The sequence below is a fragment of the Mobula hypostoma genome, chromosome 8 (genome assembly GCF_963921235.1).
Source record: "Mobula hypostoma chromosome 8, sMobHyp1.1, whole genome shotgun sequence".
NCBI classification, from domain to species: domain Eukaryota; kingdom Metazoa; phylum Chordata; class Chondrichthyes; order Myliobatiformes; family Myliobatidae; genus Mobula; species Mobula hypostoma.
The window spans coordinates 49,444,125-49,463,552 of record NC_086104.1 but is presented as its reverse complement, the minus strand read 5'-3'; the positions used below and the strand labels follow the sequence as shown (position 1 = coordinate 49,463,552).

General features: G+C 42.3%; 1 protein-coding gene across 1 annotated transcript in view; it reads left to right on the top strand.

Moving 5' to 3' along the window:
* Positions 1 to 19,428, top strand: part of ppp2r5a (protein phosphatase 2, regulatory subunit B', alpha isoform) — a 171,126-nt gene that overhangs the window by 137,967 nt on the left and 13,731 nt on the right. Inside the window, exon 8 of the mRNA XM_063055821.1 lies at positions 5,633 to 5,686. Within this exon, the coding sequence (XP_062911891.1) occupies positions 5,633 to 5,686 (54 nt within the window). The remainder of the gene's footprint in view (positions 1 to 5,632; positions 5,687 to 19,428) is intronic.

The window sequence follows — 19,428 nt, the reverse complement described above, 5'->3', positions numbered from 1 at the left end:
CCAAGAGCACAACATGCAATGCTGAAGGAGGTGAAAAAGAACTCATGGTGAACAGCAAAAGACCTCAGAAATATCTAGAACTTGCTAAAGTCTCTGTTCATGTGTCCACTATAAGAAAAACACTGAAAAAGAATCGTGTTCATGGAAGGATACCACGGTGGAAACCACTGCTCTCCGAAAAAACATTGCTGCATGCCTCAAGTTTGAGCACCTGGATGTTCTGGGACAATATTCTGGACAGAGGAGACAAAAGTTGAACATTTTAGCAGAAAGGCACACCACTCTGTTTGGAGGAAAAAGGGCACTGCACAACAACACTAAAACCTCATCTCAACTTTGAAACATGGTGGAAGAAGCATCATGGTTTGGGGCTACTTTTCTGCCTCAGGGCCTGGACAGCTTGCAGTCGTTGAGGGAACAATGACTTCAAAATTTTATCAAGACATTTTACAGGAGAATGTCAGGATAGCAGTCCCATCACCTGAAGCATAATAGAAGTTAGATGATGGAACAAGACAATGATTCGAAACACAAGAGTAAATCAACAACAGAATAGTTTAAAGAGAAGAAAATTTGTGTTTTGGAATGGCCGAGTCAGAGTCCGGACCTTAAGCCAATTGAGATGCTGTGGCATGACCTGCAGAAGGCTGTTCATGCAGGGTATCCGAGAGGTATTGATGAACTGAAACAGTTTTGGATGAAGGATGGTCTAAAATTCCTCATAGAACATAGAACATAGAAATTTACAGCATATCACAGGCCCTTTGGCCCACAATATTGTGCTGACCATATAACCTACTCTAAAAACTGCCTAGAATTTCCCTAGCACATAGCTCTCTATTTTTCTAAGCTCCATGTACCTATCTAAGAAGCTCTTTAAAGACCCTATACTGTATCCACTTCCATCACTGCTGCTGGCAGTGCATTCCGTGCACCCACCACTCTCTGTGTGGAAAAACTTACCCCTGACATCCCATCGGTACCTATTTCCAAGCACCTTAAAACTGTGCCCCCTCGTGTTAGCCATTTCAGCCCTGGGAAAAAGCCTCTGGCTATTCGCATGATCAGTGCCCCTCATCATCTTATACACCTCTATCAGGTCACCTCTCATTCTCCATTGCTCGAAGGAGAAAAGGCCAAATTCACTCAACCTATTCTCATAAGGTACACCCTCCAATCTAGGCAACATCCTTGTAAATCTCCTCTGCACTTTCTCTATAGTATCCACATCCTTCCTGTAGTGAGGTGACCAGAACTGTAAACAGTACCCCATGCGGGGTCTGATCAAGGTCTTGTATAGCTCTGATATTACCTCACGGCTGTTGGACTCAATCCCATGGTTGATGAATGCCAATGCACCATACGCCTTCTTAACAACACTGTCAACCTGTGCAGCAGCTTTTAGTGTCCTATGGACACGAACCCCAAGATCTCTCAGACCTTCCACACTGCCAAGAGTTTTATCATTAATATTATATTCTGTCTTCAAATTGGACCAACCAAAATGAAACACTTCTCACTTATCTGGGTTGAAGTCCATCTGTCACATCTCAGCCCAGTTCTACATCCTATTGATGTCCTGCTGTAACTTCTGACAACCCTCCAGACTATTCACAACACTCCCAACCTTTGTGTCATCAGCAAACTTACTAACCCACCCTTCTACTTCTTCATCCAGATCATTTGTAAAAATCACAAAGAGGAGGGGTCCCAGAACAGATCCCTGCAGAACACCACTGGTCACTGACCTCCATGTAGAATACGAACCATCTACAACCACCTGTGGGCAAGCCAGTTCTGGATCCATAAAGCAAGGTCTCCTTGGAATCCCATGCCTCCTTCCTTTCTGAAGGAGCCTTGCATGGGGAACCTTATCAAATGCCGTACTGAAAACCATATACACGACATCCACTGCTCTACCTTCATCATTGTGTTTTGTTACGTTCTTGCCATTGTGCAAGTCTGATCAGCAGCTACAGGAAATGTTTGGTAGAGGTTATTGCTGCTAGAGGAGATTCTACCAGTTACTAAGTACCAAGGGTTCACATACTTTTTCCACCCTGGACTGATTAAGCAATGATTGTGAATGATTAAGCAATGTGTTCAATAAAGACATTGAAAGTTCAATTGATTGTGTGTTATTAGTTGAAGATCAGACCACGTTTTATGATTAATTAATGCAGAAAACCAAGTAATTGCAAAGCGCTTGCAAACATTTTCTTGCAACTGTACTTTCCTTTGCTTCATTCTCTTGAAGTTCCACATTTCCCTTAACTACCTTCCTGTTTGCATATCCACAGAAACACTTACTGGTCCTTTTAACATACAGTACATGTAAATTTCAAACAAAATCAATTTTCTCCTTTGGCCTTTGGCATCTGTTCCTTAAAAACTTCCTATGTCCCTGATCTACCACCAGCCCTTGCCATATTGTATGCCTGACTTTTCATGGATTCATAGAGCACTTGAAACAGGCCCCACAGTCTAGCATGTCTGTGCTGACCACAACAAAGGTTAATTTAGTATTAACCTTGATCTTACTTGTTAACCACACATTGGGAATCCTATCATGGGATTCATCTTTCTAAAATTTGGGATTAATTTCTGCTGTGTGTTAAGGGCCAGTTCTTTAAAAATATGCCGATGTTCATTTACTGACCCTATCATTTAGCTTATTTTCCTAACTAGGATGAGGGATCTGGGATTATAGGCCAATAATTCATTGAAAGTGGTGGGACAGGTAGATGGGGTCGTAAGGAAAGCTTTTGGCACATTGGCCGTCATAAATCCAAAGTACTGAGTACAAGAAATGGGATGCTTTATTGAAATTGTATAAGACGTTAGCATGGCCTAATATGGAGTATTATCTGCAGTTTTGGTCACCTACCTACAGTAAAGATGTAAGCAAGGTTGAAAGAGTACAGAAAAAATTTACAAGGATGTTGACAGGACTGGAGTACCTGAGTATGAAGGGAGATTTGACAGAGATGTACAAATTTATGAGGGGTATGCAAGCTCAATCCCCTCAATCTTTTACGTTCCAAGGATTAAAGTCCTAACCTATTCAGCCTTTCCTTATAACTCCCAGCTTTTTCCAATGAGATTGGGTGGGACAATGACTAGAGGTCTTGGTTAAAAAGTTTAAGGGGAACATAAGGGGGAGCTTCTCCACTCAGAGGGGTGTGAGAGTGTGGAACAAGCTGCCAGTGCAAGTGGGGTATGCAAGTTTGACTTCAACATTTAAATTTGGATAGGTACATGGATGGTTGGAGTATGGAGGGCTGTGCTCCAGTTGCAGGTCAATGTGAGGAAGCAGTTTAAATGGTTAGACACGGTCTAGATGGGTCAAAGGGCCTGTTCCTTTGCTGTTTTTTTTTTAGATTTTTCAGGCAAGATTTCCTTTTAAGGAAACCATGCTAACCAGCATATTTTCTCATGCGCCTCCAGGTACTCTAAAACTTCATCCTTAATAAATGGCTCTAACGCCTCACTAACCACTGAAGTCAAGCTACTTGGACTAAAATTCTCTCTGCCCCCCCCCCCCGCAATAAAGACTGGAGTGACATTTGTAATTTTCCAGTCCTCTAGAACTATTCCCAAATCTAGTACTTCTTGAAAGTTCGCCACAATCTCTAACTATCTCTTCAGAACCCCCGGGTGCTATCCATCTGGTCCAGGTGAGTTATCTATTTTAAGGCCCTTTAGTTTCCCAAGCATCTTTACCTTAGTATTGGCAACCACATTGACTTCTGCCTCTTGACACTCTCGTTTTTCTGGCTTGCTGCTTTTGTCTTCCACAGTGAAGACTCACGCAAAATACTTATTGAGTTCATCCATCATTTCTTTGTTCCCCAGTAGTACCACTCCAGGTTTATTTTCAGTGGTCCAATATTGACTCCTGCCACTCTTTTACTGTTTATATCTGGAGAAAAAAACCTTTGGTATTCTCTTATATTATTGACGAGTTTACCTTTATATTTCATATTTTCTCTCCTTTTGCCTTTTTAGTTGACTTTTGTTTTTTTTTAAAGCTTCCTAGTCCTCTCATTCCCCACTAGTTTTTGCTGTACTCTTGCTTTTATGCTGTCTTTGACTTCCTTTGTCAGCTCAGGTTGCTTCATTTTCTCTTTAGAACGCTGTTCCTTCTTTGGGATGAATTGATCTACATCTTACAAATTACTTCCTGAAACTACAGCCATAGCTGCCCTGCTGTCGTCATTGCCAATGTCCCCTTCCAATCAACTTTGGCTAGCTCCTTCCCCATGCCTCTGTAGTTACCTTTACTCAACTGTAATAACTATACAATGATTTTAGCTTCTCCCTCTCAAACTGCAGGGTGAATTCTATTGCATTATGATTACTCGCTCCTCAGGGTTCTTTTACCTTAAGCTCCCTAATCAAATTTGTTTTATTACTTAACACCCAACCCAGAATTGACTTTTCCCTTGTGGGTTTAGCCATAAGCTGCTCTAAAAAGCCATCTGGTAGGAATTCTACAAGTTCTTTCTCTTGAGATCTAGTACCAACCTGATTTTTCTAATCTATTTGCATATTGAAATCCCCCATGACCATTGTAACATTGCCTTTTTTGCATGCATTTTCTATCTCCCATTAAAATTTGTACTCCACATCCTGGCTACTGTTCATATGCCAGTATATAACTCCCATCAGGGTCTACTTGCCCTTGCAGTTTTTTAACTCTGCCCACAAAGATTCTACATGTTCTGATGCTATGTCAATTTGTTTCTAAGATTTGATTTCATTCTTTTCCAACGAAGCCATCTCAATCCCTCTGCCCACCTGCCTGTCCTTTCAATATGACATGTATCACTGGATGTTAAGCTCCCAGCTCTGATCTTCTTTCTACAATGACTCTGTGATGCCCACAACATCATACCTGCCAGTTGCACTATCTTAGTTGTATACTGCGTGAATTTAAATATAACATTTTCAGTTCTGTACTTAGCACCCTTCTTTTCCATTTTGTCTTCATATTGCCTGAAGTTATCCATTTCTAAACTTTTTCTTATTCTTTATTCTGGAGACTTCAGTACCTGTCCTTCACCAATACTGGTACCAGTGTCCCACAAATTCAAACCCATTTCTCCCATACTAATTTTTGATCCATGCATTTAAAACTCTTCGATCTTATTAACACTGTGCCAACTTACATGTGGCTCAGGTAACAAACCAGAGATTATTACCTTTTTAGTTGTTATTCCTCTCCACGCCTTGTCGCGCATTGGGCGGCAGCCCTGCTGTTCCTTTCGCATTTTGTGATTTGCTAGCTCGACACCTAACCCAGCGCGGATGGAAAGCTTCAAGGAGCCAGTCGGACTCGAACCTGGGACCACTTGCCTCAAAGTCCAGTGCTGATACCACTAAACCACTGGCTGGCAGTTGCCTTTTTGGTTCTGCATTTTAATTTAGTTCCTAGGTTTTCAAATTCCCTTAGCAGAACCTCTTTCTTCATTCTTCCATTGTTAGTTTTCCTATTGTTCCACATGATGTATAGAAAGGTAATTGTGCTGGTATCCATGAAATACTTTGTTTCTATTGTAAATGATAAACTAAAATTTCTTTCCATGAGTATTGTAGTTTATAATCAGTTACTCTCTCTTTTGTTTTCTAGTTGGCTTATTGTGTGGTACAATTCTTGGAAAAAGATGCAACTCTTACAGAACCAGTAAGTTTTATGAGTTCACATTTCAAAGTAATTCTGATTTTGAAAAATATAGCATTTGTTTGGTTAGTTGTGGTCAGTTGGCAAATGTGACTGGAGAAAAGTTTAAATATTCTGATTTCTGATGGCATTCAAATTTCATATATTAATATATAATCATAATTTTGTGAATATTGCTTTTTAAACTATTTATATTGTGTATGGAAAGTGAATAAGGAAAAACAAAACAGGATACCATAAACATTTTCAAATACTTTTGATTATATAAAATTCACCTCGCTTTGATGGAATAAATAATTGAATGAATATCCATAAGTGAAAAACTTGAAATATTTGACGCTTCTTTTAACTGAAATTAACTTGGATTCAATGAATCTTTAATCTGCTTTTCTACCCAGTCTTTTATTTTGGAAATAAGATTTTGTTGTAAATAGTGTCAATGAATAGCAGTACAGTTTTAGATAGTTAATAGAATTTTCTATTATACTGCAAAAATGACCAACAGGTTTGTAAATTAAATTATTTGTTTTTGCATATACTTCCTGGAGAAGAACAATCAGCACGGAGTTGGGGGTGTGTGTGGGTATCAGTGTTGTTGGATTTCAAGATTTATCCATGATTTACTAGTTTCTGTACACAAATAGAATGTTGATTATTCTTAGATAATGTATTAAATAGAAATGATTTGAAAATGATGGGTTTTTTTTTTCAAAGTTTAAAGAGATTTTCCCAAGCAGTTATTGCTGTTTAAACAAGTCATGGTTTCCACTAAAGGCACCAATTCTAGAACAAATACATTCTTATTTGATCCTAGAAATTGGAACCATGGGATTGCCTTTGTTGTAGTTATTAGCTGAAGCTCATGAAGAATCTGGAGGATACCAGGTATTTGATGTTTCTCCGTACCAGTTAACAAGTTTGAGTTTAATTAACATACAGGAATACAGCTGAATGAAACAGCGTTCCTTTGGGGCCAAGGTACAAAACATACACAGCACACCACAGCATAAGACACACACAGCACATTCAAGATAGAAAGCAAATATAGTCGTGCAAAAAAAATATATATATATAGACCAAGTCCCTGAGTGGCATGTCCCACAAATAGATTGTGCAGTTGCCAGCAGTCTGTAGTCAAACGTGTGTATTCACACCCGCAATCCACCTTGTCATTCTACTGATCAAACACTGGAAGGCAGTGCCGACGGGAGAGGCTAGCCCCTGTTACGAGAATACACATAAAATTAAGATGTTTGCTGGCCTGGGCTAGCATCAGTGGCATCAGCAGTTGGTCTGCCACCTGCCCTCAGGGGAAGGAGAGATAAGGAACAATGGAGCAGCGTCTGGAGATGTGTAATGAAGGGATGTGGGAGGAAGAGCTGTCTGGAGCGGCTCCCCCCCTTTGAACCCTGAACTGTTTGAAGTGATGGACAGGCGATACCCCAGCAGGGGGATAAAAAGGGACAGGTTCGCTAAGACACACACACACGCCACCCGAGGTAACGAGACCCTGGAAGCGGTACGCTTCTCACGAGTGGGTGGAAAGGTACGATCAGCGGGAACCCGGTGTGTGTCCGCCCTTGCCTGGGTGCCGGGTTCACTGCAGAGGATCGACCGCATCTGGAGGAGGGGTCACAGTCGGTGACCTCAGGTGACATCACCAAGGACCTGCCCAAAAGCTGTTTGTGAGCCATCCCGCTGGTCTGTGAGTGAAGCAGTGTTCTGAATGATCAGTTGTTCCTATTCTGTGTCTCTCTTCCCCACCTTGTCCATCGCCATGGCAACGATTACTGCGAACTGAACTACAAACTGGACTGAACTTTGAGTCATTTTGAAATTGGTCATTTAACCCCTAGACAACGATAGAGCTTGATTGATGCTGTTATCTTAATTCTGTGCACATGTGTGGTTATCATTGTTGAATTGTTGCATTTATTATCCTTTCGATTACTGTGTTGCTTATTTCTTTAATAAAACTTTCTTAGTTCTAGTACTCCAGACTCCAACTGAGTGATCCATTTCTGCTGGTTTGGCAACCCAGTTACGGGGTACGTAACATAAGTGGGGTTCTCGTCCGCGATTTTGAACGCTAAATTTGGGACGGAGTAAATTGATTGGGTTAAAATTCCCGAAAGAAAGAAAAGACAAACAGCAGAAATGGAGGTTGAGGAATTTATAAAGGCGCCGACCTTGGAGGCATTAGAGGATGCCAGGAAATCGGAATTGATAGCTGTGGCCAAACGGGTGAATCTTGCTAAGGTGAAGTCGACAATGAGGAGAGAGGAGATACACAGAGCTATTGTAGAGCACTATGTATCTAAAGGTGTGTTTCCCCAAGGTGAGCTGGGGGAGGTGTCTATTGAAAAACCTGCTGGAGACGCGGTACAGGTACAGCTTGAAAAACTGAGACTCGAGCACGAGTTCCGGGTACGGCAGTTAGAACACGAAGAGAAGCAGTTAGAAAGGCAGGAGAGAGAGTTAGAAAGGCGGGAGAAAGAGAGAGAGTTAGAAAGGCAGGAGAAAGAGAGAGAGTTAGAAAGGCAGCAGAAAGAGAGAGAGTTAGAAAGGCGGGAGAGAGAGAAAGAGGTAGAAAGGCAAGAGAGAGAAAGACAGTTGGAGAGAGAAGAGAAACAGAGGGAAAGGGAATTTGAGCTGGAGAAGTTAAAGATAAGGGCCGAGCAGGGGCTCGTGCCGAACCAATGGTCATTTAACCCCTAGACAACGATAGAGCTTGATTGATGCTGTTATCTTAATTCTGTGCACATGTGTGGTTATCATTGTTGAATTGTTGCATTTATTATCCTTTCGATTACTGTGTTGCTTATTTCTTTAATAAAACTTTCTTAGTTCTAGTACTCCAGACTCCAACTGAGTGATCCATTTCTGCTGGTTTGGCAACCCAGTTACGGGGTACGTAACATAAGTGGGGGCTCGTCCGGGATTTTGAACGCTAAATTTGGGACGGAGTAAATTGATTGGGTTAAAATTCCCGAAAGAAAGAAAAGACAAACAGCAGAAATGGAGGTTGAGGAATTTATAAAGGCGCCGACCTTGGAGGCATTAGAGGATGCCAGGAAATCGGAATTGATAGCTGTGGCCAAACGGGTGAATCTTGCTAAGGTGAAGTCGACAATGAGGAGAGAGGAGATACACAGAGCTATTGTAGAGCACTATGTATCTAAAGGTGTGTTTCCCCAAGGTGAGCTGGGGGAGGTGTCTATTGAAAAACCTGCTGGAGACGCGGTACAGGTACAGCTTGAAAAACTGAGACTCGAGCACGAGTTCCGGGTACGGCAGTTAGAACACGAAGAGAAGCAGTTAGAAAGGCAGGAGAGAGAGTTAGAAAGGCGGGAGAAAGAGAGAGAGTTAGAAAGGCAGGAGAAAGAGAGAGAGTTAGAAAGGCAGCAGAAAGAGAGAGAGTTAGAAAGGCGGGAGAGAGAGAAAGAGGTAGAAAGGCAAGAGAGAGAAAGACAGTTGGAGAGAGAAGAGAAACAGAGGGAAAGGGAATTTGAGCTGGAGAAGTTAAAGATAAGGGCCGAGCAGGGGCTCGTGCCGAACCAAGGTGGAGGGTTCCGGGCGACCCAGGAGGTTAGGCTGGTTCCCCCATTTGACGATACCGATGTGGATCGGTACTTTCTCCACTTCGAAAAAGTAGCTATAAGTCAGGACTGGCCGAGGGATAAGTGGGTTGTCTTACTTCAGAGTGTACTGAAAGGGAAAGCCCAACAAGCTTACTCAGCTTTATCCGCGGAAGATGCCCAGAAGTATGAGGTGGTGAAGGAGGCCATCCTCAGGATTTATGAGTTGGTCCCGGAGGCATACCGGCAGAGGTTCCGGAATGCGAGGAAGCGGTGGGACCGCACGTATTTGGAGTTTGCTCGCGAGATGCAAACATATTGTGAGCGTTGGTGCGCCTCGAAAGGGGTAGAGGGGGATTACGACAGACTGCTGCAACTGGTTCTGATTGAGCAGTTTAAAGGTTGTGTCCCTGAGGGTATGAGACCCTACCTCGATGAGAAAGAGGCAGCCACGTTAGCCGCAACTGCTAAGTTAGCGGATGAGTATGCGTTGACGCATAAAATGAAGGTTGCCCCGAGTAAAGGCTACCAGAAGGGTAGTCAGGACGGCGGGGAGAGTCCGCCGGAAAAGTCAGAAAGTAAGCCGGGGACTAGTGAAAAGGATAAGGTAGACCGGGAGCAGCCTGGTAGGAAGTCTCCTGGGGTCGTCTGTTATAATTGTGGGAAAGTCGGACACTTTGCGTCCAGGTGCTTTGCCCCAAGGAAGGAGACGGGGAAAGGAAAAGCGGAAATTTTGAATGGCTGTATTGAGCTGTTAAGCGAACCGCTAGGGAAGGACAGGTCTGAAAAAGTCCAGGAAGGGCGCGAGAGGTTTATCTCGGCCGGACTGGTGTCAGTGAAAAAGAGGTTAAAACCAGTTCCAGTGCGGATCTGGAGAGACACGGGAGCGTGTCAGTCACTAATACTGAAGAGTGTATTAGAGTTTAGCTCAGAGACCCAGACTGGGGAGGTAGAGGTCAAAGGTGTTGGGGAAGGGACAGAGTCAGTCCCTTTGCACCAGATACATTTACAGAGCAACCTGGTCTCTGGACTAGTCACGATCGGGGTGAGGTCCGAATTACCGATGAAAGACGTGGAAGTCTTGCTCGGTAATGACATCGCCGGAGGAATCGTGTTCCCAGTCGTGAGATTGACGGGTCAGCCTGCCAGCATGGAGGCCCCGCCCGCGATGGTGAATTTGGCTGAAACATTTCTGCCAACCTTGTATGAGACAGGGTGTAGTGAGATAAGAGGTAGTGAGGGAGCTGGGACGGACGTAGCAGTAGCCAGGAAAGAATTTGTGCAGACGCAGGAGCGAGACGAGGGGCTGATGGTTTTGGCCGAGACAGCTCTCTCTGACACAGCCTTGACAAGGGAACTAGTAGGCTATTGTGCGGATGAGGAAGTGCTAAGGAAGAAAGGGAAATCAAGTACAGCATCCGCAGATGAGGAGTGGGGGGTGGTGCAAAAGAGTTATGGGGATGAGGTTTTTAACATGGCCCACGAGGTACCCCCCGGTGGACATTTTGCGGTGCTGGAGGAAACAGTTGGTGGAATCATGAAAGAGATTTACCGGCTGCCCAGGGGGAAAAATGTTATTGATCATGACCGACGCGAACTGAGACGGTCACCGGCTTTTGATATGCTAACAAACCTAGTCGGTGTTAGCGTGGAAATCAATGAAGCGAGGGGCCCCCTGCTAAGAGAAAAAAACCATTTTGAAAAGATTAGGATGGGATCGGTCAGATGGGAGAAGGCTATTGTTTTGGCCAGGTCTACTGATAAGGTCTCTCCCTTAATCCCCGAAGGAGTAATTAAACGACTCGCACCCATGTGTTTGATTGTCCCGAGGAAATGCAAAGAACTGGGACGTTGGGTTATGTCGGTTACAATAGGGCGGCCAAGCAAACAACACCCATATTTTTCGAGTAATTCAGTGACTAAAGGGCTGATGAACACAGAGGTGTGTATTGGCAATTTAATACGGCTGTCTGAAGCCAGCGTGATAGTGAGCCTTGGAAAAAATGAATTCGGCCACACGAATGTCACTTACCTGGGAATTGTGGTGACACAGGGGCAGCTGGCAGTGATGCAAGCTACAGTGCAGGCTATCGCTGACCTCCCAACCCCGACAGACAAGAGGGCCCTCAGAAGGCTCTTGGAGATGGTGGGGTACTGCAGGAAGTTTTGCAATAACTCTGCGGTCAATACCCGTCCCCCTCCTACTAAGCCCTTGCGAGAGAAAACTGAGTCGGAATGGGACGACCCTTGTTATTGTGGTCCGGGACAAAACCAAATGAGAGGTTACATTGGTCGCAATTCATCAGTGTTTTTGGCCACTATGAAGTTTGCTGAGTTGGAGCCTGGTCTAAGGGATTATTAATAACACGTGTAAAAGGAACAGAAAATGTGATGACTGTCTGTCAAGGTGTTGACAGCTTCAAATTCTCCGTATTAGCTAAATAACTGTTAAAGATGTATATTGTGTATGTATCAGATAATGTAGTCATGTTTGTAATTTTTACCTCCCGGTAAAAATCCTTAAAGGGGGGAAGTGTTACGAGAATACACATAAAATTAAGATGTTTGCTGGCCTGGGCTAGCATCAGTGGCATCAGCAGTTGGTCTGCCACCTGCCCTCAGGGGAAGGAGAGATAAGGAACAATGGAGCAGCGTCTGGAGATGTGTAATGAAGGGATGTGGGAGGAAGAGCTGTCTGGAGCGGCTCCCCCCCTTTGAACCCTGAACTGTTTGAAGTGATGGACAGGCGATACCCCAGCAGGGGGATAAAAAGGGACAGGTTCGCTAAGACACACACACACGCCACCCGAGGTAACGAGACCCTGGAAGCGGTACGCTTCTCACGAGTGGGTGGAAAGGTACGATCAGCGGGAACCCGGTGTGTGTCCGCCCTTGCCTGGGTGCCGGGTTCACTGCAGAGGATCGACCGCATCTGGAGGAGGGGTCACAGTCGGTGACCTCAGGTGACATCACCAAGGACCTGCCCAAAAGCTGTTTGTGAGCCATCTCGCTGGTCTGTGAGCCATCTTGCTGGTCTGTGAGTGAAGCCGTTCTGAATGATGAGTTGTTCCTATTCTATCTCTCTCTTCCCCCACGTTGTCCACCGCCATGGCAACGATTACTGCGAACTGAACTACAAACTGGACTGAACTTTGAGTCATTTTGAAATTGGTCATTTAACCCCTAGACAACGATAGAGCTTGATTGATGCTGTTATCTTAATTCTGTGCACATGTGTGGTTATCATTGTTGAATTGTTGCATTTATTATCCTTTCGATTACTGTGTTGCTTATTTCTTTAATAAAACTTTCTTAGTTCTAGTACTCCAGACTCCAACTGAGTGATCCATTTCTGCTGGTTTGGCAACCCAGTTACGGGGTACGTAACACCCCCAACTTGGACACCACACCACTCCATTTCCAGTGTATCTTCTTCTGGACTGCAGCAGCAGGCAAGCCTGTGGCTTGAGGCCTAGTCCTCACTACAGCTGAGGCCATGCAGCTCTCCTGCCGCCTGTCATATCAACAAACAAAGGAAATGGGCCTGCAGCATCTTACATTATCAATGTCCAGCAGGGTGGACATTTATTGCAAGAGAGACATCCGAGAAAATCACCTGCTGTTACAGTGCAAGCTGCCTCGCACACCAACTCAAATGCCATCCTGTAGTAGGCAGCAACATGGTCCGCACCATGTCTAGCTCGTCCACCGGTGAGCAGCTCGCTGATGGGTTAGACCTGCAGAACCAAAAGTTCTTAAAGTCAAGTTTTGTCTTTTGACTGTAAAAAAGATAAAAATACCCTTGGTTGACCCTTGCGAGGCCACTGCGTCAGAGCGCGTCACCATCTTACTGGAAATAAGATACAAGGATTATGTCTATGTACCATTACCTTCCACTTGATTATCATTAGCAGAGGCTTATTTCTCTGGATTTGTTTTGAGTATAGGCCGCAGAGCAGCTGAGAAATGGGATTTTTTTTATCAACAGCCAAGGCAAATATGATTTTATTTATGACTCTGAAGCTCATTTTGGGCATAGCATCTTAAGCTTCTTGCTGTTAGTAAGCACACTATACTACTCTGCAATAAACCTAGGAAAGCCAGGAAGAGTAAACTTTCTCACAGGATTCGAGACCTCCATTGGTTTGGGCTGACTGTGGATTTTGCTGTGGATGTGATACGTAAGCAGGGCAGCACGATATGAAGAGCAAGCTGTTACCATGTAGCAGGCTTCCCCCTCTCCACACATTGATTAATCCAACGGAACTGCAGAGACCGATACTGTTTGGCACCGGCTGCTTCGCAGGGGTTCCCAGTCAGCGCTGTATTCAACGTAGGACTGCCTTAGGGACTCCAGATCCATGGTTTTACTCCCAAAGCTTTCCCCATGAGAGGCTAAGCAAGAGTTTTGAGATGAGGGTTTACCTTCTCCTGGAGGAGCTGCCAGCTGCAGCTGACATGCCCCATCTGCCCAGATTTTAAGGCGCCAGTAACCAACCTTTGTCCATTCTGTCAGTAGATATGGTTCTGCTGGGCTTTGTATTTAAACCATGCATGAAGATCAGGAGTTTATCCCCATACCACCCCCGCTATAACCACCTTAAGAAACCTTAATATATAGAAATGTTCTCACAGGGCTTAATGCAGTATAGCACAAAAATCAGTTATTAACTGAAATATTGTAAATAGGAATATTTAAAAGGGCAAATTATTATTATTCAGGACAGTGGAACCAACAAGAAGTAAACAATCATTTCCATTTTGAGTACTCTTACTATGCCAAGGATGTTTTCATAATCCAGTCCTGTCTAGCCAGAGCAAATGCTCAGCTTGTGGTAGTTTTTGCAACACTTCAACTATTTATTTTGCTTGTCTGTTTCTCCTACTATACAACCATTTTACTCCAAAGTTGTTGACTATTGCAAAAGATCATGATTCCAAGTAGATGCTGACTATCAGTTGATACTATTGCTGGGATTGGAAATGGAGAAATGGCATTTTCTTGAGCTCTCCTGCTTAACTCATTGGAGATCTTTGTCTTTTCCCATTTAAAGTGAATGTACTGTATTCAGAGCTAGCCACAACAAATAAATCAGGGTTTATGTCATTCAAATCAGTCTTTATTTATTCCATATCATATTTTTGGAGGATATTTAGTATTTCTGGACATCGTCAGATATGGAGTTTGATCATGTGAATGTTAGATCAAATGTGGTTATTGAACTGTAACCTTTAATTATTTATTGAGTCAATTGTTTTTTTGAACTTGACTGTTCTGTGGTGATATTTTTTACATTTTGTTTCATTTATAAATCTCAGTTTGAAAAATAGCTTTAAGGCATTTTTGCCAAAAGAAAAACATTGGATTTGCCTGAATGAAATATGATGATTTTACCTCTGGGTTGGTAACAAGAGGACAGAGGATGATTTTGACTAAAAAAAATACACTGTGTACTGATTAAGTTCTGGTATGTCCACTTAATCTATTTTTTTCCCTCCTATTTTTGGCTCTGTGCACTCAAGAAAAGTATTCACTTAAAAGATTTCAGTTTCTTTGGGGGTGATGAGTGCAGAGTAAGATACCCCAGGTGGTTATCACCCTCATCAACCAGCAGGTAATATGGATCATCTGACTAAATTTCATTTCATTGATTGCAGATCCTGAATGCGTAATACAGATACTAATTTGAGTTCATTGCTGAGCCACCTAACAAAGTATGTAGTATTTTGTGAAGTGAGAAGCTGTAAAACTAAATTTCCTGTATATTTTAGCTGTTTTTTAAATTTTAATGAGCCTGATTCATAAATTATAACATAAGGTGTTTAGTCTGCTTCTACTTCTGGTGTCCTAGAGAATGCATGGGAATTCTCAATCAACAAATAACATTTACCTAGATTAGTTAGTTATGGATATTGTTATGTATTATGGATGTGGCAAAGTTGTTTCCCATGATGGGGGAGTCTAGTATGAGAGGGCATGACTTAAGGATTGAAGGGTGCCAATTCAGAACAGAAATGCGAAGAAATTTTTTTAGTCAGAGGGTGGTGAATCTATGGAATTTGTTGCCACGGGCAGCAGTGGAGGCCAAGTCATTGGATGTATCTAAGGCAGAGATTGATAGGTATCTGAGTAGCTAGGGCATCAAAGGTTATGGTGAGAAGGCGGGGGAGTGGGACTAAAGGGAGAATGGATCAGCTCATGATAAAATGGCGGAGCAGACTCGATGGGCTGAATGGCTGACTTCTGCTCCTTTGTCTTATGGTCTTAATATCTTACTTGATTTCCAGAAAAGTAAGACTTTGCTTTTTGGAGGAATACTCTTTACAAGACAAATCAATTCCATAATAAGTCCTAGACTCTCTCAGTTTGCAACATCCTCTCCATTTCCACTCTCTCTAGCTCTTTCAACATTCATTTTGTTTTAGTGAGATTCTCCCCTCCCTCATTCTTTTACACTCCAGAAGGTACAGGCCCAGAACCATCAAATGCTCCTCATACATTAACTGTTTCATTACCAAGATGATTCTCATTAACCTCCTCTAGACCCTCTCCAATGCCACCACATCCTTCTTTTGGATATGAGGTCCATAACTGCTCACAGTACTCGAAATCCAGTCTGATCAATGCCTTATAAAGCCTCAACATTACATAATTGCTTTTATATTCTCGTGCTTTTGAAATGCTAAAATTGTGAACATGCACTAGCTTTCCTTACTACCGATGCAATCTGCAAGTTAAATTTTAGTGAATCCTACTGCAGGTCCCTTTTGTTTAGAAAATAGTCTATGCCTTTGATCTTTCTACCAAAGTGCATGATCATACACTTCCCTACGCTACATTCAATCTGCTACTTCTTTGCATGTTTTCCTGATCTATTCAAGCCTTACTGCAGACTTTCTGCTTCCTCAACACCACTTGTCTCTCCAGCTTTCTTTGTATCATCTGCAAACTTGGCTACAGCCATCATTTCCATTGTTAATGTATAACATGAAAATCAAGCCAACTGGGCTATAATTTCCTCGGTTTTTTTTGGCCTCTGTCCCTTCTGAAAAAGAGAAGTGACAATTGCAATTTTCAAGTCCTCTGGAACCTTTCCAGAATCTAGTAAGTCTTGAAACATCGTTATTAATGCCTTAAAATTATTACTACTAATAATTACTGTGTTCTCAACATTATTGCATATGTGCACTTGTAGACAAAGTAATAAAATGAACAGTGATATATGACTGTCAGCATTTCCACATATGCTGCCTGGCCTGCTGAGTTTCTCCAGCATTTTGTGTATGTTGCTTGGATTTCCAGCATCTGCAGATTTTTTTTCTTGTTAGTGATATATGACTGATTTTGATCATTTTGTTAAATGCATATGTACCACTGTTGTGAGTTCTATAAGCTATTTCCATTTGAAGTGAATATACAGATGCTCACCAGGTCATGGCAGGGTTCCTTTCCTGTGAAACTGTTCATAACCTGCACATTTTCAAATTCAAATTCAAGTTTAATTAACATTCAACCATATATGAATACAGCCCAACAAAACAGTGTTCCTCTGTGTCCAAGGTACAAAACATACACAGCACATTCAAAATAGTGAGCAAAAAAAACATATATATATAGCCCAAGTCTCTGAGCAACATGTCCGGTAAATTAATAGTGCAGTTCCTGGCAGTGTGCAGACACGCAATCCAGCCTGTCGTTCCACCGATTGAACACTGGAGGGCAGCACTGACAGGGGAGGCCAGCCCCCAGCTGAGCATAGACACCACGCTACATCACCTCCAGCATCTCTTCTCCTGGACTTCAACAGCAGGCAAGTCCTTGCTACAACTAGGGATCACCCATAGTTTCACTGCGCACAGCATTTGCGCACAAACTCCGATGCCTTCCTGTAGTAGGCAGCAACATGGTCTGTACCCAGTGCAGCACCTCTGCTTACGAGCAGCTCACTGATAGGGTCGACCTGCAGTATCCTCAGTTCTTGGAGTCCAGCATTGTCTTGTGATTGTAAAAAAAAGACATTTAACAAAAAAAACACCTTTGGTTCGTAAGTCGGATATGTGGCCATGAATCAAGTTCTAGACACCAAAAGGTGCCTGCATTCCTCAGCAGCCAATAAATCCATCCAACAGGAATTCTGCAGATGCTGGAAATTCAAGTAACACTGCAGATGTCCTGACGAAGGGTCTCGGCCTGAAACGTCATCTGTACCTCTTCCTAGAGATGCTGCCTGGCCTGCTGCGTTCACCAGCAACTTTGAATAAATCCATCCCACTAGTTTTCCAAATGTTTGTTTATATGTATGGCTGCCTGACGTTAAGCATTTGGAACCTGATGAGGATCTGTATGTGGTTTGAATCAGTGTCAACATGGTCTCATCTAGAGAAAGTTAGTCATTTCTGAGGCAGAACATTTGGTAAAGAAAGCCAATTATTTTGTAGTCTATCAATCATTAGAGAGCTAGTGAGCAGGTGCTAACTGAGATCTACACTGAAGGGTCAGTGAACCAGCTAGTTAACTTCTACTGGTGCCATTCACAGTGCTCAGCTGTATTTACTGGAAAGGATTGCTTGTGAGGATCTGTTCAAAGGATAAAGGTGTTTGTCTGCTTCATTCCACTTACAGAAATATACTAAGCAACATTTTGCCAGTTTTATAATTCGTTTTGTTCTGCTAAACTTCCTGGAGGTGTGTAGAATAAGAAATAAACCTGTTCAATTTCCCTCTTTCCGGATGCTCTTAAAGCCTGTTACTTTGAGTTTTTTGTCAACTGTTCCAACATCACATGCTGATGTCAAAGACCTTGTGTCCTTTAACTATGTTAAAGATCTTATATGACCAAAAGTTATTACTATTTATCCATGCACTTAAACCATAGCTCTTCCAAATTCAATGTCAGTGGCGCAACTGGTCATGTTCACAGTCTAGCGACTTGGGTACATTTGTGATTTATGGTGTAGAGGAGTTTGCATATTGTTGGCTTGGATTTACCCCATTCTATAATTTTTTTGATGTAAACATAATTCTACTTTTCTATTCTTCCTGTCAAAGTGAGTGATCTCACATTTCCTACACTATTCTCCATTTGCTATTTTTTTTACTTGATCTATCTGTATTTGTTTGCAACTCATATTTTGCTTTTCCATCTACCTGTGTATCATGGACAGGTTTGGCTACATTGTACTTGATATCTTTGTATGAGTCATTAATATAAATTGTAAGTGGATGTTGTGCCCCACTATCTAAAGCTTGCCAATCTGAAAATGACCCATTAATAACTATTCACTCTTGGTCTGTAAGTTAGACAATTGTCCATCCGTGTTAATATTTAACTTAGAATGCATTACATCATTACCCTAATGCAAAAACTTTGGAATAGGCTCTTCAGCACACAATGTTGTGCTGAACTATTTATATTAGTAATCAAATCAAACTAATCCCTCCTGCTTACACAATGTTCATATCCTTACATTTTCTGCACATTCATGTGCTTATCTTGAATGCCTATATCGTATTTGCCTCCACCACCTTCCCAGGCAACACATTCCAGACCCAGACCACTCTCTGTATTAATAAAAACTTGCCTTACACATCTCCTTAGAACAGGGGTCGGCAACCTTTTTGCCTCTGTGGGCCGGATCGCGTATTAATGAGCGGACAGTGGGCCAGATAAATGCCATAAAAAACTTGAAATATGGGAATTATCCATCTAGTTATGTTTTGCCTCAAATTAATGAATAACGCATGCTAGAAAATCATTTGTGCTTAAACAAGGATGCCAATTAGTAATCAAAGAACTCAGTTTAGTTGCAATTTATTTCAATCAAGGCATCTTTTGAATCTATTAAAAGGACACAAAGAATCTTTAAACATAAAATGTATGAACATGATGCATTGAATGGTGGTAAATTAAGTATAATAAAAAGAAAATTTTAATGCAAGCAGTCGATATATCAACGTGAAACTTGATGCTGTTTGTTGCTTGAAAGCTTCTCAATATTGGGTGTCAGACTTGTTGATGCCAAGAGCAAGACATTATCCAGATTGGCATCAGTCAATCTTGTTCTGAAATGGTTCTTGGTGTGCTTCATTTTTGAAAATAATTGCTCACACAGATAAGTGCTGCCAAACAATGATGCCATCTTTTTTGCATTGTCCACTAAGTTAGG